The sequence below is a fragment of the Neofelis nebulosa genome, chromosome 3, assembly GCF_028018385.1.
Source record: "Neofelis nebulosa isolate mNeoNeb1 chromosome 3, mNeoNeb1.pri, whole genome shotgun sequence".
In the NCBI taxonomy this organism is placed as follows: Eukaryota; Metazoa; Chordata; class Mammalia; order Carnivora; family Felidae; genus Neofelis; species Neofelis nebulosa.
Genome location: NC_080784.1, coordinates 88,318,157 through 88,342,160, shown reverse-complemented (window position 1 = coordinate 88,342,160; position 24,004 = coordinate 88,318,157). Strand labels below are relative to the sequence as shown.

General features: G+C 35.8%; 1 protein-coding gene across 11 annotated transcripts in view; it reads right to left on the bottom strand.

The window, feature by feature from the left end:
• The window catches only part of ELF2 (E74 like ETS transcription factor 2), a 95,193-nt gene that overhangs the window by 51,130 nt on the left and 20,059 nt on the right, over window positions 1-24,004 (bottom strand). For 8 of the 11 annotated variants that reach the window (XM_058721340.1, XM_058721344.1, XM_058721346.1 and 5 more), the window contains exons 2-4: window positions 14,943-15,030; window positions 13,303-13,542; window positions 2,294-2,459 (exon numbers count right to left, since the gene is read on the bottom strand). In XM_058721340.1, coding sequence (XP_058577323.1) covers window positions 2,294-2,459; window positions 13,303-13,374 — 238 coding nt within the window. In that variant the 5' untranslated portion in view covers window positions 13,375-13,542; window positions 14,943-15,030. Of the gene's footprint in view, window positions 1-2,293; window positions 2,460-13,302; window positions 13,543-14,942; window positions 15,031-24,004 lie in introns of those variants that run through there. The other 3 variants (XM_058721350.1, XM_058721355.1, XM_058721356.1) reach the window with 3 other exon arrangements.

The following is a 24,004-nucleotide window of genomic DNA, read 5'->3' as shown; positions in this document are numbered from 1 at the left end:
CGTTTTATTCCTTAAATAAAAACAAAATTAGGTTTGGATTAGCTGATTCTAAACTAATGTATATATATTAACAATTCTTATAAAGTTACATTAAAAACCCATGAGCCATAGTATTTTCAAATAACTTAGTATGTTGTAGTTTCAAGTTCTGCATGCCTTATGATGAATAAATTGGAGTGTTTTAAATTGTTCTAATTATAGATGTATAAGATGTATGAGCCAGCAGTTTTCAGTCTCAATTTGGCATTGCCTTTAAAAGAGTTATAAATGAATTCTAAGTTTTACTGTGTTATTCTGTGAGAGACAAAAATAGCTATATGATACTATTCTTTATTTTTTGAAGTAATAGAGCAAGCATAGATTTAAAAAAAAACAGAAACATGAACCAGAATAGTATTAAAAATGTTTAAGATGAACTTCTCTGATACTTTTAGACTATTTTAGGATAATACAAGTTATTTACTAATACTTCCTTTTCATGTTGAAGAAAAAAAAGTCTAAAAAATATTATCAACTAGTCAAAAACTGCTTTCAAAATATCACAAAAATAAATGTTCTTTTACCCAGACTATGTATATTCCCTTTTCCAATATCACGATCGTTCATATCTCTGCCCTATAAATGATTATCATCACCCTCAGAGTTTAAGATGACTAAGAAAATAAAATCCTTTGAACAGATTATATCCACTTCCTATTTGGAATTGTTTTTACCTGAGTAATTGAAATTAATGAAGCAGCAATCATCAATTATACAACCAATAAGATCTGGCTGACCTGCTGTGGTATTTTAATGTGATAAATATCCATAATTTTCTACTTATGCAAATTTGGCACTGTAGTTTTCATATTTTACAAAGTTTCCGATTTGCTACCAAAATCATAGTCTTCCTTATTTTTTTAATTTTATTTTTTATTTTTTAAATTTACATCCAAATTAGTTAGCAGATAGTGTGTCTTCCTTATTTTTTGATCAAAACAATTTCCAGGAATTTCAAACAGGTTCTTTTTTTTGTTTTTTTCCATTCAACTTAAGCTATCATACTTTTTTTCTTGTGCCATTAGTTTTCTGCTTAGTTATGCTCCTGTAATAAAATCAGTTACAATATCTACTTCAAACTATCATCCTGCTGTTCTTCCTATTCTTTTTCTCAAGAAGAAAATTCATCTCTGCCCCCATGCGTCTCGCTTCAGACTGGAAAATTCTCCAAAACCCTCAAAAAACCACACATGTATCTTCCTGCCACTTGCATTATCTACTGTGTAAATCAAGTACCACTTCAGTCCAAGGTCACGAAGCCTGTATGAAGTGCTTAACTACCTATTTTGAGAGAAGGAATTATCACTTCAAGCGGAGTTTGCTGGCCTTGTTGCCATCACTGCTCTGAAGAGCAAGGTAACTTTTAATCCTTTGGCTCAGTAAGAAATAAAACTGGAGGAAGAACAGCCTTAAGCTAGAAGGAGCTAGTGGTCTGAGGGGTGCTAGTGGGCCTCAACAGAATATTCAAAAATGTTAATCATGAGACGTAACTACATTTGTAGAAATTTATCTAAATATGTAAGAAAGTTTATGAGAGTTGCAAGCCAAGTATAAGGATTTTTTTCTCCATTAAGAGCTAAAGATAAATTTTAACGTTTATTATTACACAACAGTCATACCATCTTTCTGGTGAAATACTCTATTCTCTTTATGGTCAATGGCAAAAATGAAAAGGTTTCCAAGGATTGCATATTATTAATCTCCAATTAAATGCAGACAGACTCAAACACCAAAATTCCTCAGAAGACAAAAAGGGAAGAAGATGCTGACCGACTGCTACAAAGACGCGTCTGACCTAAGAAAAAAGGAATCATACTGCTCCACCAATATTGATTCAAAGAAACTCTGAATCTGTTATAAAATGAGAGTACTCTACAGATTTTTGAATTAAAAAGTTACCCTCATATACTAGCCTATGGACTTCTATATCTAAATAACTAGTCACACTCTCAAAAAAAAAAAAAAAATGCTAAAGATAATTCTATTATTGCAGGCCTGTAATTTTGTCCTTAGGGTCCACTGTATGAGACCTGTTATACTTCAAAGAACTGTGATGTAGGACTTTGTGTATATATATACTATATATATATATATATATAGTATATATATACTAAAGTTCCGTAAATAAGAGATGTTTCACTGGTTTCTAAGCAAAAAGAGGTTCTTTCGTATGTACCATTCAGTTGGCAATAGTAACACTGACACTTATAAAATGAGAAAGTCACAAATAATGAACATTTTGTGAGATGTCTACCTGTTTCCACATTCTCGGTCTCAACTTCTTGTTCCTCTGCCACATCGTGCATCATGTAAGTCTCATCATCATACACCAGAACCTGGGCTGCATAGCCCTGCTCTAATCTGGCACTTGGGACCGGCTCCACAATCACTGCTGGATACTCAGAAACCTTTTCACTTTCCTGCAAGAGAAAATTTAGAAAACAATCAACTTTTTTATTCACAAATTCTGGATTTACTCCTAAATACTTGAGTTCACGTAGTCTCAAGGGGTTTCATGTATTACACAATGAGTTTCACATATTACACAATGAGTTTTATGTATATTACATAATGAGTTTCATGGATTACATATAAATATGAACATAAAAACTAAAACAAGAGATGAAAAGGGAACTTTAATAATCTTTTCAAGTCTCAGGAAGTGAGTCTTAGATTAAACTTTTTAAATAATCGGCTTCAGGATTAAAATGACAAATTAAAACCATGCATATAATTGCACTATCTCATGAAACCCACTAAACCGAAGTAAAAGACTTTTCAACACAAACCCATAAGGAGAAGAGATAAGAGCAACAAAATCTTAGAAGATTAAAAGTGGATGGGTAAGTGTTATGAAGTAGTTAAGGAGATCCAGGAAAGCCAAATCAACCTGGCAGCAAAAAGAAGCTGAGAAACAACACACCTTACACTGGAAAACCCACAGAAGGCAGTACCCATTACCCCTGAAAATGGAGTAGCAGGTGGTACAGAAAGAGGAGGGGTTCAAACAGGAAAATTCCATCAAAGCTGTTTGAAAAGCACTCTGATTCCTAGACCTGTTTCTCCTCCATTATGTTAAGCAACTGGCCCTCATTTCAGCAGAAGACTGGAGAATTAACTTTCTGGTGAGGGAATAACAGGAGCATTTTCACGGTATATTAGGCATATTTGTTAGTATTGATAATGTACCAAAAATAGAGGGTTTTTTTTTTAACATTTATTTATTTTGAGAGAGAGCATGCACAAGCAGGGGAGGGGCAGAAAGAGAAAAAGAGAGAGAGAGAGAGAGAGAGAGAGAGAGAGAGAGAGAGAAAGAGAGAGAGAATTCCAAGCAGGTTCCACACTCAGTGCAGAGCCCGACATGGAGCCTGATCCTACAACTATGAGATCATAACCTGAACCAAAATCAAGAGCGGTGGCTTAACCAACTGAGCCACCGAGGCACCCCCCCAAAATAGATTTTTCAATCAGCTTTTTAGTCCTCCACTTTTAATCATAAGCTAACAGTCAAGTATTACTAGTAATTTACAGAAAAGCCTTTAACACAGAATACATACATATACACACATACATACATACATACATACATACATCTATAGTCCTATTCCTCAGGGATATTATATTCATAACAAGAACAGAATACAATTTAATAAAGACATTTAAAAATAAAGAGTTCTTAGAAGTTAAAAACACGTGGGGCGCCTGGGCGGCTTGGTCGGTTAAGCGTCCGACTTCGGCTCAGGTCATGATCTCACGGTCCGTGAGTTCGAGCCCCACGTCGGGCTCTCTGCTGACAGCTCAGAGCCTGGAGCCTGTTTCAGATTCTGTGTCTCCCTCTCTCTCTGCCCCTCCCCTGTTCATGCTCTGTCTCTCTCTGTCTCAAAAATAAATAAACGTTAAAAAAAAAAATTAAAAGAAAAAAAAGAGGAAAAAAAAAAAAGAAGTTAAAAACATGATAGCTGAAAAAAAAAAAAAAAAGAGGCTTGGAAGATAAAATTAAGGCAGCCTTCCAGAAACCAGAGGAAAAAAAGATGAGGTTATAAAAAATAGGAGAGAAAATAGAATAATACTAGAGAACCAGTCCAGGAGGTCCAACATCTGAATAATAAAGTTCCAGAAGAACAAAATAGGGGAGGGGGGAAAAAACAGATTGGAAAGAAATGAAAGAGTTCCAGAAAATTTTCTAGAGTTGAAGGATATGAGCTGCCCATTTGAAAGGACCTACCAGATATTTAATATAAAAAATTAAGGGAGACCTACGCTGAGGCACACCACTGTGAAATATCACAATACTGGAGATAAAACGGAAGATTCTGCAAGTTTCTAGAGAGAAAATACAGGTCACATACAAAGAAATGGATTCAGACTTCAGTCTTCTCAACAGTCACATTAGAAGGAAAATGACAAGGGAGCCATTTCTTCAAATTATAAAGGAACATCATTTCTAACCTAGAATGCTTTAGCTAGTCAAATCAACTTAAGAAAATAAGGAGTTTTCTCAGATATGAAAGATCTCAAAACATTTACTTTGCATACATCCTTTCTCAAGAAGCAAATTTTGATTTAATCAAAAGTAAAATTTTAATAAAGACCACAACTTAGGATACAGAATATAGGAGACCCACCATGGGAAAGAGACAATAGTAATCTTTGGGAGGATTGGCAAGAGAGATTCCAGGATGCCAGCTACACACTGGATTTAAAGGGCAACCAGTCTGGATTATACGACCAGGACTCCTGAGACAGCACGATAAACTGTCACCAAGACAACCCCTGGCATGGTTCCTAAGGACAGAGTGTCCAGATAAGCCTATTCCAGGTTTTTATTCATATCTGATATCTGGCTTGCTTTGATGTACCTATTCACTCCACCTTGCTTTGCTACCTGGATTAGCTAAGAACACTCCTTTCACCTCCCAGATGTGTTCTGCTTTGATCTACTCTCAAGTGTTGAAAGAAAACCACAAAAACTTAAGAAACAAAAACAAGAAGAACAGCATTCTCTCCATGGGACTGTATATATATATACCTGCTGAACAAACCTGCATCACCAGGTCATACCACTGCCTGAAACCTGACCAAGATGGCCCTATGTTTCCAAGAACCAACTCATGACATTGCTTATTGATTGCCTGAGTAGAACTTCTTGAAATGCAGTGAACTTGATGCCAAACTAGTCCTCCTTTTCCTGGAAGCTTTAATCTAACTATGGTAATGCTATCCTTCCCTAACTCAGTTAGCTTGGGACATTATTCATATTTTCAAAGTAAACACCGTGTTGTTTATGAATATATCCACAAACAATAAAACAATAAAGAAAAGTAAAGAAATATTACCCCATAAGTCAGGATAATGGCACCTCTGGGGTAGTAAGAGAGGGGCACAGTTAATATTGTAAAATACTAGTAATTTCTATTTTTTAACCTGGTTCATAGGTAATATTTATTCTTTTTGTTGTTCTTAAACTAATATATATGTGTGTGTGTATATATATATATATACACACACATATGTACACACATATATATAAACGCAGTCTTCATATTGTATCAAATACTGCACCAAAAAAACCCTTTAAATAAATTACAAAACAAAGGTATGATAAATTAAAAATAAGAAAGCATAAGGGTGTCTGGGTGGCCCAGTCAGTTGAGCCTCCGATTCTTGATTTCAGCTCAGGTCGTGATCCCAGGGTCATGGGATGGATCCCTTCATCGGGCTGAGAGTGGAGACTACTTAACATTCTCTCTCCCTCTGCCCCTTTCCCCTGCTCACACACACACACACACACTCTCTCTCTAAATTAAAAAAAAAAAAAAAAAATTAAAATTAAAAAAAAGAAAAAGAAAAGGAAAACAAGCAAGCACATGCTGAACAGTAACACTGAATTTCTTACTCTGTATAAGGCAAAACATTTTTAACGTTAAAAAAAAATATCCTTGGGCCACGTGGGTGGCTGTCAGTTGGGTGGCTGACTTTTGATTTCGGCTGGGGTCATGATCTCACAGTTATGGGATTGAGCACCCTGGCCGGCTCCAACTGCACATGGAGCCCTGCTTGGGATCCTCTCTTCCTCCCTCTCTGCATGCGTGAAGAAAAAAAAAAAATCCTTCCCCACAAATTAGATATACTAACAGTTGAATCTCCATTCTTCTCGCTCAGCTTTATAACCACAACCTACAGGCAACATCACCTAGCTATAAAATAGATGTTAATGAGAAGCATGCGATAGGTAAAGACTGATGAGGTCCCCACTCATAAATTAAGAAAGCAACATCGTAAGTGGCATTTGAGCTGGTACTGACCCAAGCAGTAAATACCTTATTTATACAGAACCCAAAGGACTGATAACTTCTTTCATTCCTCTGAAATCTAATAGTATCTTTAATAGTAACATTAACCTGAAATTATTTTATACTGTGAACTCTCCACCTCCATCTTACCAGTAGGAAATAATTCAAATTTTCTAAACTATGAAATACTTGAGATGTAGAATTCTGGACAAGGCCAATTCCCCCATCTATAGTCTCTTCCCCCCACCAATTAGGATTCTCGACCCACTCTTCTCTCTTGTATACCTTAGCTGAGTTTTAATATTTCAACGGCTCCTTCTTATTAACTATAAAAAAGCCAAAATCTTTATTAAAAAAATTCAACTCTTCTTTCAAGTGAACTCCAGATCTTTGCATCTTATACCTGTATACATTCTCAAAAGATAGTCTAACTCTTTGACTCATTATCTACATATACCTCCACTCCAATGAAACTATTCTCTTAAATGTAAGGATTAAACTCTATTTCAGTTTTCATCCTCCTTTATCCTTCTGCAGACTCATATACTTACACACAGTTCCCTCATTTAAAAAATTGCTTCTTCAATCTTTTTTTTCTCTTTCTACCAATCTACTTTTAAGTATATCCTTTGACTCTTCCTCCATCTCCAGTGTCAGAAATACAGCCAACCTACTAAGGTTCTGTTCTCAGCATTTCCTTTTTACTCTATATTACCTTCCCTGGCAATGCCACCCATTGTTATGGTTAAAAACAGCACCTCTATGCTGATGATTACTAAATATTTGCCTTCTTCTCCGAGCACCTTCTGAACTCCAGAACCAACTTTTAAACTACCAATTTAACATCACTACAGGAATAATCAGCTAATACTCTGAGCTTAACGTGTTTAAATGGAACAAATTATTAACATCTTTCCCTGTGCCCTCACCCTGTGTTCTTCTCTACACGTGTGTCTTCATATTTAACAAAAAAAGAGAGATTATAAATGTTTATATCTCTGAAATTCCCTTGAAAATTAAATATCCACAAAGTACTTAGTACAGTGTTTAGAATGAAGTAAATACTCAATGAGTAATGGAGTTACTTAGTACAGTGTTTAGAAAGGAGTAAATACTCAGTGAGTGAGGAGGGCATGTCCTCACACTACAATCAGAATTATCTGTATTACTTCTTTGTACAAAAAGCTTTCATGACTCCCCATTTGTCTAAAAGGAAAACTGAACATACTAAACAATGATTTTTAAGACTCTTTGAAATATAACCCTCAACCCTGTTAGGTATTGAATTGATTCAGACTGAGGAACTACAGAAGACTTCCTAGAACTGGGTCCTGAATGGATGAAAAGGATTTGGACAGATGTGGAAGGCAATTTCAGGTACAAAATGAACATGAACAAAACTCATGGAGACTCTCACATTTGGGAATTAGGGGCAAAGCAATTAAGAGCTATGTGAGGTAATGTAGGAAATAAGGCTGCAAAGGTGGTATATTAATTTCTTGGAGCTGCTGTCACAAATTACCATAAACTCATAAACTAGGCTATAATATTCCTGTTATTGTCCCTGCTCTTCCTCCCCCTTCTGTTCTATTCTATTCCATGTTTGCCTAGGAGTCAATTTACCAGAACACCCAGTAACTGTGCACTTCATCTTAAAAGGACTATCAAATTATATTATTTTACATTCCCACTATAAGTGTATGAGAGTTCCACTGCTCTGCATCCTTTCCAACACATGGTATCCCTCTCATTTTTGCCATTCTGCGTAAGTATGTAGTAGTATCTCTCTGTGGTTTTGTGTTTCCCTGATCGTAATAGTGGGCATTTTTTAAAGTTCACTGATTTATTTGGTGGGCAGAGAGAAAGACAGAGAGAGAGAAAATCCCAAGCAGGCTTCACATCATCAGCACAGAACCCCATGCAGGGCTCAAACTCACAAACCAGGAGATCGTGACCCGAGCCAAAACCAAGAGTCAGACGCTAACCGACTGAGCCACCCAGGTGCCCCGTTGGGCATTTTTATATGCACTTATTGGCCATTCATTTTATTATCTGTTCAAATCTTTTTCCTATTTTAATGGATTATCTCCAATTTATTATTTTATATATTCTGAATATAAATTCTTTGTCAGTATATGTATTGTAAAGGTTTTTTTCCAATCTTTGCTTCATCTTTTTATTTTCTTAATGGAATTTTTTTTCAAGAACAGTTTTTAATTTAAATGAACTTCAATTCATCATTTTTTTTCTTTTAAAGTGTTGTCATGCTTTTGTGTTCAATCTAAGAAACCATGGCCTATTTTAAGATTGAAAATTTTTCTATGATCAATTTTGAGTTATTCATTGTGTATGATGTGAGAAAGGACTGAGTTCATTTGCATATGATATCCAGTTATTCCACCATTATTTGTTTAAAAGACTATCCTTTCTCCACCGAATTACATTACCACCATTACTGAAAATTAAGCAGCCTTGGGGTGCCTGGGTGGCTCAATTGGTTAAGTGTCCAACTCTTGATTTCGGCTCAGGTCATGATCTCACAGTCATGAGATTGAGCTCTGCATCGGGCTCTGTGCTGACAGCATGGAGCCTGCTTGGGATTCTCTCTTCTCCCCCCCCCCCCCATTTGTGTGCATGCACGAGTGCTTTCTCTCTCAAAATAAACTTTAAAAAAGAAAATTAATTAGCCTCAGATGGATCTATATTATGTTCCACTGATCTACATGTCTGTTGGCATATCAATTCCACACTGTCTTAATTACTGGAACTTCACGCTAAGTCTTTAAATCATGTGCGTAGGCCCTCCAACTCTGTTTTAACATAAATTCTCTAATCCATAAACATGGTATAACTCTTCATTTATTCAGGTCTTTAATTTCTCATAAGATGCTGTGTTTGCATATACATCTTTTATTTACTTCATTAAACATACCCCTGTGTCATTTTGATGCTGCTCAACAGTACTGCTTTTTAAATTTCCTATTTTGCTAAATTTTCTATTTTGCTAAGATATATAAATACAACTAATTTTTACATAGTCACTTGTTCTAAATTTGTTAGTTCTAACAGTTGTGTAGATTTCTTGGGAATTTCTATAAACATGATTGTATCATTTAGAAATAGTTTTACGACCTCTTTTCCAATCCATACATCTTTTTATTTTTCTTACCCTGTAGCAATGTTTCCAGTGCAATGTTGAACAGAAGTGGTTAGAGCAGACATCTTTGCTTTACTACCAACCTTGAAAGGAAAACATTCCCTTTGTCACCTTTAAACATGATGTTGCCTGTGAGTTTTTCACAGATGTACTTATTAGGTTGAAGAAGATGCCCTTATTCCTAATTTAGGGAACTTGTATAATAAATAGGTGTTGAATTTTGGCAAATGGGTTTTCTGTGGTCATTGATAGGATCAAATGCTTTTTTTCTTTTTATTTTGTTACTGTGATGAATTACATTGATTGATTAAACCTACCTTCCTGGGATAAACCTTATTTGGGTCATATGATCCCTTTTATACATTACTGGATTTAATTGCTAGTATTTAATCAAGAATGTTTTTACCTATGCCCGTGAAGGATATTGTTTGAGGATTTCTTTTCCTACATATCTCTGTCTGGTCTTGGTATCAAGATAATGCTGGCCTCAAAATGAGTTAGGACATGCTACCTTGTCTATTTTCTGAAAGAGTTATGTAAAATTAGTATTATTTCTTTCCTCAATGTTTGTTAGATCATCAATAATGCCACTTAGCCCTGGAGGTTTCTTTGTGGAAAAGATTTTGACTAGGAATTCAATTTATTTTAAGATACAGTGCTATTCAGATTTTCTATTCCTCTTAGAATGACTTTCAAGGATTTTGTCCACTTCATCTGAGTTGCCAACTTATTGGCATAAAGTTGTTCAACCCTTTCATTCCTTATATTAGTAATTTTTGCCTTCTGTGGTTTTTTTTCTTGTGCAGTCTACTGAGAGATTTATCAATTTTCTTAATCTTTTCAAAGGACCAGCTAGCAGATAATTTCTATTTGTCTACTTTTTACTTCACTGACTTATTTTTTTTACTTCCTTCCTTCTACTTTGGATTTTATTTGATCTTCATATTCTAGTTTATTGAAAGCTCAAATGATTTTAGACTTTTCTAACATAAGTATTTGAAACTATAAATTTACCTTTAAGCACTGTTTTAGCTGCATCCTTCAAATTTTGATATATTGTATTTTCATTTTCATTCAGTTAGGATATTCTCTAATTTCTCTTGTGATTTCTTTTTAATCCATGAGTTATATAAAAGTGAGCTGTTTAATATCCAAATGTTTGAGGATTCTGAAAGTGTTTTTTGTTGTTAATTTCTAACATATTTCTGCTTTTGTCACACAGCTTTCTCTGTATGATTTCAATCCTTTAAAAAGTATTGAGATGTATAGGCACACCTGACTAGCTCAGTCTGTTGAGCATCCGACTTCAGCTCAGGTCATGATCTTATGCTTCATGGGTGCAAGCCCCACATCAGGGTCTGTGATGACAGCTCAGCCTGGAACCTGCTTCAGATTCTGTGTCTCTCTCTCTCTCTCTCTCTCTGTCTCTCCCCTTCTCATGCTCTGTCTCTCTCTCTCTCTCTCTCTCAAAAATAAATAAACTTAAAAAAAATTTTTTTTTAAATCTGGTTTCAGTTATCCCATCACAATCTGAAGTAGGAGAACTCCTAACTTTGTTTGTCTGAAAGAAGATGCTCTCTAAAACTGTATTTGCTGTGTTTTAAAAACTCTGTTTAGGGGCTCCTGGGTGGCTGAGTCGGTTAAGCCTCCAACTTCGGCTCAGGTCATGATCCCATGGTTTACGGGTTTGAGCCCCGCATCGGGCTCTGTGCTGACAGCTCAGAGCCTGGAGCCTGCTTCGGATTCTGTGTCTCCCTCTCTCTGCTCCCCTCCCATGCTCACGCTCTCTCTCTCCTTCAAAAATAAATAAACATCAAAAAACAATTTTTTTTAACTCTATTTAAATCCTCTTTTAATTTTTTCCTGCATTAATTCTCATTTCTATGAGACTTACCTGTTCTACATTTCTGTTTCAGAAAACTGCTCTGGCTATTCCTGAATGTATACTCTTCCATACAATCTTTAGGTCATATAATCAATTTCCCCCCAAACTTGCCCTAACATTTTATAGAGGTGGAATATATAGATTAACTGGAAGAAACTGTCATCCTCCACAATATTGACTCTTTCCATTCTCCTATCCAAGTACAAAGCACATCTCTTTGTTTACTAAAATCTAGCCCTGACTTATTCTTTATAGCCATTCTGACATATTTTATTCCCAGTGCCTAGAAACATACTTGACAATTGGCAGTAAGTGGTCAATTAATATTTGCTGAAGGAACAAATGAATGAAAGTAAGTGGGTTTCTACATAGCATAATTTGAAGAAAAAGTTCCCCAAGAATAATTTCCCCCTTTCTGGTGCCGTATTACCTAAAATGCCTGTGACTACCCATAACGCTACCACATAAATCATTAGTAATGCCTTGGCAAAATGATTTCACTTATCAGATTCTTTCTTCCATAATAATCAGTTCTCCAGGCCATGAACGCCTGGGTTCCATGTAAAAGAAGAAAAATAAAGAGTCTTCCAGAAACAAACTGTTGTACTCTTTTTCCCAAATAATAATGATACCAAACCAGCACAAGGTAAATATATTCTGCCTATTGTTCTTGGTGGCTCCCTTCTTAGGGTTAAACATAACAAAGGAAGACTATACAACAAAGGGAAAGCATTGTAAAAAGAAGCAATAGTTGGCCTGGGTGATGTGGAGGGGATGGAAGTCCCCCGAGTCCCTGAACTCTTTGGTGAATCACACCTAGAAGTGATCATACAGAAAGTGAATCTTCAAGGAAGAAGTAGACATCGATTGTTCTGGTAGCTGGGGCTTCTCTTAATGGGCTTTGAACCAGTTTTAGATTCAAATATAACAGGAACATTCTGGTTACCAAGTCCACTGAGAACAAAGGAAAAGCAGTACCTTCATTTTATCCCCTTCCCACTGAATTTAACCATAGCTACCTTGGAAGACTAAACAGACACAAACAAGCAAGAAAAAGAGGCAGACTCTAGAACACACAGCCTGATATCCTAACTTGTTTCTTGGTCCCATCACTACACCACTATGCTGCTACTAAGGACCAGTAACAGCAATATCTTTCATAGCATACAGAGAAAACAGATTTTTTAAAGACAGTCAACTCTCCATTTGTCCACCTCATCTCTGACCAAATATTGTGACAAATTATAATTTAGATCCTTTTCAGTATTCAGTCTTTAGTGAATGGTGGGACCAGAAGCCAGGCCATGGAAGTCCATATGTTTCTGGTACTGTAATTTTTCTACTCCTATCTCCTGTTCTTTAATGTTATCGTAACAAGAAAATAACCAAATATGCTACAGAGTTCTATATGTATAAAATTTCAAAACCTTTCTTTTCTGATTTACAAATCATCCAAATTCTTAAGTATACATATAGGATTAAAATATAATAGATCCCCCTGCTGAATTAGAAATGATAGAATAACAAAGGAAGCAAAGATGACAACTAAAGGAAATACAAAATTCTAATTTAAGATGAATTTAATTTATGTATTTAGGTACATTATATATCTATAAATTCTGTAATCCAAAACAATGGATTTTATCAGGAATTAAAAGCTATCTCTAATACTTTGTGTTCTTTCTTTCAATTTCTTCCTCACAGTTCATTACAATATATGCATGTTCCAACAACTGAGGTGAGCCTGGCAGTAATTATCTCAACCTTCTATTACCTAAATTATATAAGGGCACATGACACATACATGTACAGTTTCACGCATTGTACATTTATACCCTCAAATACCTGTTTCCCATTAATTTCAAAATTATTTCACGCATTGATTTCTATGAACAAAACAGAAATGTAATATACATTGGATGCCTAACCTCTTGATTTTCTACTCCATTGCTGGAAAGCTCCAAAACAGAACCTCCACTGTCAACCACTGCTGATGTCATTGTTTATTCCCTGAGGAAGCTTCAAACGCTATTAACCAATATAATGTAAAGGTTCATGGATGATTGCCAATGCTATAGATTTGCATTATCATGTTTTAAAAGTCAATAAACATGAAGTGAAGTAGATATCCAGAAATCCAGTCTTCTAAAGATGATTAACCAGAGAGCCTAAAAAGAGGAAGAATTTGAAAAAATTATTAAAAATATACAGGAAGGATATAAAGCACAACCTATTTTACAATCTAATCTTTGACATTTTTGTAAACTAAGAAAAAGGAACTTGGCTTATACAGCCCTGTGTCAAAAGAGGGCAGTAATGAGCATTCTACTTCTCAGAAAAGTCAAGCTCATAAGCAATCTATTACAACCAAGCTATTGCACATGGATGACCTTATGATATTTGTTTCTTATTTTAAGAGAGAAAATGTTATAACTTTCTCCTTTTATGAAGATGTACTTTTATTCCTGAAATATTTTAGTAGACATTTTTAAAACCTTTTATGCGTTGGTAACAAAATATACAAAATAAAGTAAAATTATATTCCTGTTTAACAAATTAAAAGATTTACTGGTTTGCAAATATTTCATTCTTCTTCTTTGGCTCATTTGGTTTATTTACCTAAATAATATAATTAGACTTGTCTTTTGCTTATCGTAGCAATCTTATTCTGTGTTCACATTTTGAATACTCTACTAGGACTAAAAACAGATTAATTGAGTTGTTTATACTTTCAAATAGTTTAAAAATAAAGTAGTAAATCACTTATAATGCCTTTAGTATTACTTTATCATTCTATCATTCTTTCATCAATATTTTTTTTTGCTACTGGTTAAATATTCAATATCGCTAATGGTTTCAAGGACACATAATCCAAGCTTTTTTTCCCCTAGTAGAGATGACTGTCAATATATACATCATCCAGATTTATGCTTTAGATTATTTCTAAAAGCTTATATTTTACTTGATTTTATGTATGTTAAATTAAAGGTTTGTTTTTGTTTTTTTTTTTTAAAGTAGACTCCATGCCCAGGTGAAGCCCAATGCAGGGCTCAAACTCAAGACCCTAAAATCAAGACCTGAGCTGAGATCAAGAGTCTGATGCTTAACCAACTGAACCACCCAGGCACCTTGTAAGATTTACTTCTTAAAGAATTTTTTCACATAACAATTAAATAATTCAGAGAAATTAAGCATATTTAAAGAGAAATGAACATGTATTTCTAATAAATCATTCCATTAATATTATGTCCTACATTAATTTTGACTACTGCTACCATACAGATATGGAAATAAAATAATAAAGAATTTCTATAAATTTATACAATAAAAGAAATACCTGGAAAAAAATTTCACCCTACCTCCTAAGATTCATTCAGGACTATGAGTATTCTTTTTGATCTTATCAACAGAAAATGGGATAGGACATATATGTATCTTAACAAAAATTAGTAAAAATCCACAGTATACATCACACTAAAGCTCATTATTATCATATAAGGTAACAACTATTTTCAATTTCTTTTTTCTTAACATATAGGTAATATTGGCAGAAATAAAGTTTACTTACCATTTGAATGTTAAGTAGTCTAAGCATCCTTCACTATTTTCACAACTTGGCAAGAGCTAAAATACAAACCAGCAGTTCTTTGGAACTACTATTTGGGGGGAAAAAAGACAGTATTAATATAATTCTATTTAAAAATATTTTGCTCAAAACAGGTATGATTCAGACAATATGTACTTATTACAACAAACCATCTGCAAATCCTGATAACACACATCATATAATGGACATAATAAAGAAGTTATTTCTAGGCTATTGAGAATCAAAAGTGTTTATCAAACTTAAAATTTTAATTCACCACTAAAGTGTCAAATTACTGAATAATGACAGATCCAACATGTGTGGCCTATGCCTCATATTATGGGCTATATTTCAATAAACCAATAGGATTTTAACACATGGCTGCAGGTATAACCCTTGATGCCCAGGAGTTTAAAATCAAGTTTAAAAAGACTAACCCAGAAAACTACTGTAAAACAACACTAATGATATATCATATTGCCTAATAAGTCACTTTCCTGTTCTCTCACCCTCCAAATTTAGCTTGCATACACTTCCAAACAACCCAAGCCTTCTCAAATAGCCCTCTTCCCTTCAAAGGCTAATCTCTGGACCTATGCACTAAATGTTAGGCCTTGCTCCATCGATTATTCCCTCCTTTTCCTTAACCTTCTCTTACTTAACTTTGGGTCCTTTCCCTCAATATCTAAACATCTGTAAGACTCTTTCATCTTAAACATAGAAAAGTCCTCCTCCATGACTCTGCATACCCCTCCACCTACTATTCTAGTTCCTTCTTTTCTCAGAGATGGTTCTAGAAAAAAACATCTATCTTCTGTCTCTACTTCCTAATTCCTCAGGTATTCCTCCTTTTATGGAGGTTTGGCATCCATCACCACCAACTGAAAGTTTTACTCTAAACTCTAATTGTCATTCAAATCCAACGGATACATTTCTGTTTTCATAGGACTTAATGTCTCTGAAGTATTTGATACTATTGATCATTCCATCCTTGAAACTCCATCTGGAATTTATCTTCTCCCTCTCTAGCTACTCTTTTTCAATTCCCTTCTGTAGGCCCACCCCTAATTTTCAAGGGGCTCGGAGCAAGAGTACAAATGGAAGCCTACAGTCCACATGCCTAAATATTTTAAAGTTATAAATCAAGCTAACAAGCTGGTAAATTATTATTCTATCCTCCTATATTCACATAAATACTTCTATAACAACCTAAAAGGTTGATTTGGAATTCTGATTTGGAATTCTCCCTGAAGTTATACAGGAGCATGGGAATCACTCATTCATATATATATGTGTGTGTGTGTGTGTGTGTATGTATATATATATATATATATATATATACACACACATATATATATGAATGAGTGATTCCCATGCTCATTATATATATATATATATATACATACACACACACACACACACATATATACATACACACACATGTAGACATCCCATCCCACATGTCCAAATTCTGGCCACATGCCTGCAAACAGCTGCAGCTTGGTCATCCCTTGGGCCTAAAGAACCCCACACATGTGTTCAGTCAAGAGAGGAGAGAATCAGGAAAGAAGCTTTTGAAGGGCCACATGGGCAGGGAATTCTGGGGTTCAAATACTCAGAGCTTAATCTAGAAATGGGTACCAGATGGACTAGTTCCCTTGCGCGTTCCCCCTCCCCCACCCCTGCCCACCAAATCCTCATTCTACCAGAAGGGTTATAGCTGGACAAAGGCTAGATTTGGACCTCTAAAGCACAGGGCCTGGAGCAGGGTTCCTGCTTTGTGAAGTCAAACAACAGTGTTACTCTCTGGTCAGCCCTTACGTGGAGGTGTTTTCAGGATCTCATCCCTAATTTTCTTCTGATTCTTTATACTCTTTCTTACTACCTCATATACTGCTATGACTTCACGAAAATCTCTCTTCCAATCTAAACTATTTTATGGGCTCCAGTTTGTCTACTAGACACTTCCTTGCCTCTACTTCTTTGTGAAATTAAGTAGGGTGTAAATAAACAGTAAGCATCTGTTCCAGGATATCCCAGGCACTCCATTAATTGATCCAGTCGTTCAGTAAATACTGAGCACCTATTATATTATCAGTTTTCAGGGTTAGAGGTGTAGCGGTGAATAAAGGAAAAGTCCTCATTCTTATGGGTCTTAAATTCCAGCAGGAAAAGATGAAAATAAACAAAATATGTTTAGCATGCACATAGATAGTGATAAAGGCTAAGGAGACAAATGAACCAAAGAGAAAGAATACTCAGCAGGGAAGAGAACTATAATTCCAAGTTAGGTGGTCAAAAAAGAATTCACTAGAAAACTGACATGAATAAAGACCTGAAAGTAGGAAGTAAGCTGTGACAAGGACTGGGGGAAGAGTCCTGTAGTTGAAGGAAAGGGAAATGCAGTATCTTCAGGGCGGAGTATGCCTTACTAGTTCAAGGAGGCCAATATGGCTGGAGTGAAATGAGCAAGAGGAAGAAAGAACGGAAGATGATAGAGAGTTAAGGGGAGGGGGCCATGTAGGCCCTCTTTGAGGACTGTGACTTTTACTCCAGGGAGAAGGAGAGTTTTATACAGAGAGATGACTTGATTATTACAAGAATCATTAAGAAGCTGGGTTGATTGCCATTTGCAACTACATGGATGGAACTGGAGGATATTATGCTAAGTGAAATTAGTCAGAGAAAGACAAAAATCATATGACTTTGTTCATATGAGGACTTTAAGAGGCAAAACAGATGAACATAAGGGAAGGGAAACAAAAATCATATAAAAACAGGGAGGGGGACAAAACAGAAGAGACTCATAAATATGGAGAACAAACTGAGGGTTACGGGAGGGGTTGTGGGAGGAGGGATGGGATAAATGGGTAAGGGGCACTAAGAAATCTACTCCTGAAATCATTGTTGCACGATATGCTAACTAATTTGGATGTAAATTTAAAAAAAGAAAAAATAAAATTAAAAAAAAAAAAAAAAGAAGCTGGGTTGAGAACAGACAAGGGGACAAGGGCAGAAACAGGGAGATCAGTTAGGAAGCTACTATAATACTTAGGTGAGAAATGATAGTGGTTAGGACCAAAGTGGTAGGTTCTGGAGAGAGTGAAAAGTGGCCAACTGTTGGATATATTCTAAAGGTAAATGGACAAGATTTAATAGCAATTTGGATGTGGATGTGAGATAAAGAATCAAGAATGAATCCAAAGATAGCAGTCAGAGCACACAGGAATAGCCATTAAATGGGATAGGGAAAAGTGCAGCAGGAGAAGTACATGTCCCAAACTAAACACGTTTTCCTGACAGAGGAAACTGTGCTTAGCTAAGTAAGCTACCCTAACGCCCACACAAACAATCTAACATGAAGAGTGCCTGAAGTTCAGAGTTCCTGAAAAACAGAGTTCCATCAACACTATCATAGTTTCTCACTCTTCACCCCATTCCTATAATCTCATATCCTCTGCCACAGCTGAGGTCTTATTATCATTTCTCTGTATTGTTTTAATGGCCTCAGAATTTGCCTCCTCATCTCTAATTTTCCCACCCTTCAACTCCATCTACTGCAATATCAGGATGATCCAAGATGGAATAATGTTAAGCCCCTCTCAAAATTCTTCAATAGTTTCTCATCACGGGAGAAACTCTCAGCCTCTCTGGAAACATCCTGATTTAATAGGAACAAGCAAGGGTATAGGTCTATTTCTCAGAAGTTATGAAATGTTCATTCTGATATGCTCAGGTATGAAAATCACAAATCTAATCCACACTCACTTGTCCAGTCTCATCTTCCATTTCTCCCTTTATCTAACCTTAAACCACAATTGTTTATAGTTCTCTATATTCTTTTCTCTCTTTCTGTGAACATCTTTCCTTTTGCTTGCCCATCTGGCCAATTCCTAGTTGTCGTACAGGTCTCAAGTTGTAAGTACCCTCATCCCCTCAGGCTCAATATCATTTTTTTTTAATTTTTAAATATTATTTAAATCCAAGTTAGTTAACATATAGTGTAATAATGGTTCCAGGAGTAAACTTAGTGATTCATCACTTACATATAACACCCAGTGCTCATCCCAACAAGTGCCTTCCTTAATGCCCATCACTCATTTAGCCCATCCCCCCACCCAACACCCCTCCAGCAACCCCCCAGTTTGTTCTCTGTATTTAAGACTCTCTTACGGTCTACCTCCCTCTCTCTTTTTACCTTATGTTTCCTTCTCTTCCCCTATGTTTATCTGTTTTGTTTCTTAAATTCCACATACGCATGAAATCATGATAGGCTCAATATCATTTTCTAGGACTCTCCTTCCCCATCCACACCATGTGCCTCCTTCACAAAAACATCAGGGAAATAACAGCTTCCAGCGGATCCTTCACCTGCCACCTCCTATCAACTGTATCAAGCCCGACACCTATGCCTTTGTCTCAGTGCCCTCTAAAACCCTGCTCCTCTTTACCTTCCTAGTCTTACTTGGAACTACTTTCCCCCGAAGTAACAAGTTTTAAAAATCTGTGGTTTATATCACCTAACCAGGGCCTTTCATACAGTAGATACACAGTAAAGATGTGATGAATACAAGAATAAACAAACACGTTCCAATGAAACAAGTATCTTCACTGTTCACATACCATGCTCATCCCCATCCCTATCCCTCTGCTAGTGCTCTTCTCTTACCAGGAAGGTCCTCTTCTTCGGTTACTCAAATTCCACCTATCCCTCAAGGACAACTTTTTCCCCACAACTCAGTAACCTCTTTCTTATCTCTTACTACACCAGTTCTTTCAATAATACAGAAACAATTACAATCACGTAAATGCCATTAAAGAAACTACAAAGTATAGTGGAAACATAAAAAAAAAAAAAAAAAAAAAAAAAATCCAAGTCGACCTTGGAGAGTTCTGGAGAGACTTCAGAAAGGAACCACCATTTGCTCTGATACTTTAAGCCAGATGGATATGGGCACAGCAATAAGAAGAGAAAGAACTTTGAATAATAAATGCTAGTCTCAGGATTGAAAAGAAACTGTGAAAAATGATAAAAACTTAAGTATCACTCAGGAAATCTCTGCTCAAACTATAATTTAGTTCCTTAGAGTACAAATCACACTCTCATCAAAAAAATTGTTTAAGTGTATGACTTGATATAAAGTACAAAAACAAGGAACACTACAACTATAATATTAGAAATAGGATATTATATTACAACAGGCTAGTATAACTAATATACAAAGAATGCTTAAAATAGAGGAATAAAGGACCAAAAAAACAAAGAAAAAAATAAAGAAAACACATAAATATACAATTTACAAAAACAGATATAAAGATGGCCTTTAGGGGCGCCTGGGTGGCTCAGTTGGTTGAGCATCCCACTCGGTTTTGGCTCAGCACATGATCTCATGGTTCAGGAGATCAAGCCCCTGTCAAGCTCTGGGCTGACAGCATGGATCCTGCTTGGGATTCTCTCTTTCCCTCTCTCTCTGCCCCTCCCCCACTCACACTCTCACTCTCATTCTCTCTCAAAATAAATAAACTTTAAAAATTCTATTAAAGATTTTTATACAATCTACATTAATATACACATGAGTAAATGTGATGTGAATTCTTGTTAAGGTTCCAGTTTTCATGTTGAATTATGGATTCTTGTGTGTTTCATAAACAAAAAGTTATGCTTGGGCTAATTATTTAAGTATGTCGTGAATCAAGGACTATGATTCATATGATTTTATATAACTGGGGTCCAAGGAAGGGGGTTTAAAACCATATTAATTTTATTAGTTTCCCATCCAAAGTGTGAAAAACTCAATTGGTTCCCTTTAAATATGTCATGCAATTTGATAAAATATTTACTAATCCTCTGGCAAATTCTCTTTTTTTCATTTTAACAGGTTATGTTAATTGCTTCTGATCTAATTGCTTCTTTTTTTAATGTTTATTTATTTACTTTTTTTTTTTAACGTTTATTTATTTTTGAGACAGAGAGTGACAGAGCATGAACGGGGGAGGGGCAGAGAGAGAGGGAGACACAGAATCGGAAACAGGCTCCAGGCTCCGAGCCATCAGCCCAGAGCCCGACGCGGGGCTCGAACTCACGGTCCGTGAGATCGCGACCTGAGCTGAAGTCCGACACTCAACCGACTGAGCCACCCAGGCACCCCAGTTTATTTATTTACTTTGAGAGAGAAGGAGAGTGAGTGTGTATGCGGATACATGTGAGCGGGAAGAGGGGCAGAGAGAGAGAAGAGAGAGAATCCCAAGCACAGTGCAGGGCTCAAACTCACAAACCCTGAGATCATGACCTGAGCTGAAATCAAGAGTCAGAGGCTTAACCCACTGAGCAACCCAGGTGCCCATATTTTCATTCTTTACATATAGTGTCTGGCACACTATGAACATTGAATGTCAATTTATTATTATGTCTTTGTAGAATCTGTCAGAACTGAATCACATTGCTAAAGCTTCACGTAAGAATAAAGCAGTAGCAGAATAGATGATAATTCCTAAAAGCTAATTGTTCCTCACGCAAAACGGGGATGTTCATTTTTATAATTTGTTAAAACAAAAATTAGGGGGTGCCTGGGTGGCTCAGTCAGTTGAGTATCTAACTCTTGGTTTTGGCTCAGGTTATGATCTCACAGTTCCTGAGTCTGAACCCCGTGTCAGACTCTGCTCTGAAAGTGGGGAACCTGCTTGCAATTCTCTCTTACCCTCTCTCTCTGCCCCTCCTTGGCTTGCTCTCTCTCTTAAAATAAAGAAATTAACTTTAAAAAACAAAACAAAAAAAATAGTACAGCATTTTTTTTTTTTAGTACAACATTTTAAAGGGATAAAAAGTAGAGGCACCTGCGTGGCTCAGTTGGAAGAGCATGCAACTCTTGGCCTTGGGGTTGTGAGTTTGAGCACCATGTTGGGTATAGAGATTACTTAAAAACAAACAAACTCTTAAAAATAAAGGGATAAAAAATAAACTAATGAATCTTTTAAAAAGATTCCCTTGTGAAAATGGGAATGAGATCATTTTGAGGGAACTAAGTCTAAGGAGTATACAGTTTAGAAATATTCGGGCCCGTAAGTCAGAACCAGAAATAATTTTGGCAGCAACAGTTCATGTCATGGGACCTACTTTAGGGCAAGGTGATTGATCCAGATATTTAAAATTGGATGTTAGAAATTTATAGGATAAAAGAAATTGCAGAAAAGCCCTTTTAATCTGGAAGAGATCTTAGTGCTCATTTTACAGAAGAAAAAACACACGGAAGACGCTAATTGAAAAACCCAGTGAAATAACTTGCCAACCATAAAAGCAGTTTTGCATTTCAAGAGTCCCACACCATGGATAACAGTATCTTAACATCCTCATTTACTCATGGCCCTGACATTGTTATCCAATTAAGATACATGTTCTTAATCTTATAGATTCTCATGTGAAATATATATGAATGATATATAGATAAGGAGTGAATTTCGATAATCTGTGACTTCATCTAAATTCCATATAAGATATTTTGATGCTTTTCTTACAAGCATGTTTTGTTGGTTTCTTCAACAAAATAATTACAATGGCCAGATTCCTGGACATAACCTAATTAATGTTAACTTGTTCAACCTATTTTATGATGATTAAACTCTAACAGAGAAGTATCATCTAAAAACACTCTGAATACAGATATCTTAATAAAAAAAATACACATACTCTGAATAATCAAACTTCACAGTTATTTAAAGAATTGATGAGTAAAGAGACAAGACAAAATCAACCTGACTTAGCTGCCTACAGTCACCACTGGAAATAAAAATGATATTGCTGCCTAGCTACACTCCTTTAATATTATTATCCTCCTAATCTGCTACCATTTTGCACAATGCTCAAATTCTAGGGCAGCAATAATAAGGGTCAGAATAAGTATATGAAGGAAGCACATTTTACAATCCAACCTATCTTGAGGCTGAAGATAAGCAACAAAGATCTGATTATTTATCAATAACCTTAAACTTATATGACTATTCATTCCCAGATTTACTTCATGAACTATTTGTAAGAAATAGTAAATTGTGGGAATAAATGTGTTTAGCCAATTTCCAAATCAAATAAGAACCAGAAAAAAGGACAGGTACTAGGAGGTTTAGTTAGGGAAAAAGTAACAATCAAAGTCATGGCTTATGTCCTGACTTTGCTCAGATGTTTGAAAAGTCTCAAGTCTGGTCACAATAGCCCCTTGTATATCAAAAAGAGATACATAAAAGTCTTAAAAGACTTGTTTCAGGGGCACCTGGGTGGCTCAGTCAGTTAAGCCTCCAACTTCGGCTAAGGTCATGATGTCACGGTTCGTGAGTTCGAGCCCGCGTCGGGCTTTGTGCAAAGAAAGCCTAAAATCTAGTCAGGTTCTATTCCAGAAAGCAAAAAAGGAATTTTCCTTTTTTAAGGAGGGACAAATTGCCAGCCTAGCAACTGCGATCCTAACTTAGTGCAAATAATTCTAAAACCTTAGCCAACTTCTGCACTTTCATGATTTAAAAAGGAAATAAAACTGCCTTATACAAGAATCTTTTTAATATTCTGATTTGATAGGATATGAATCCATTAAAGTGAATTTATCCTGGACGAAAGTCAACAACTAGCTTAGTTTAGGGTATTTTTTCCTTCATTTTCCAAACAATAATGGGATAATTACAGGTAACATTCATACAGCACTTACGTCATGCCAGGCATTATTTTAAATTCATTATATTATCAATTGATTTAATCGATACAATCCTACAAAACAGGTATTATCAGTCCCATTTTATATTGGGGAAGACTTGAGACATGAGGAAATTCAAATAACTTATCCAAGGTCAAGCAAGAGGCCAGTGAGTCACAATATCAACCTAAGTAGTAGGGCTCCAGAATCTTAAGTTTTTCTGCCTTATGATTATACAAGTATTTTTGGTTTTGTTTTACTAAAACTATGAAAGAATCACAGAGCATCTTTCCCACCCCACCCTGGGAGATTTTTCTATCTACTTTCTTAATTGGCTTATAACATGGGCTAATTAAAAGGCTTAAAACACGT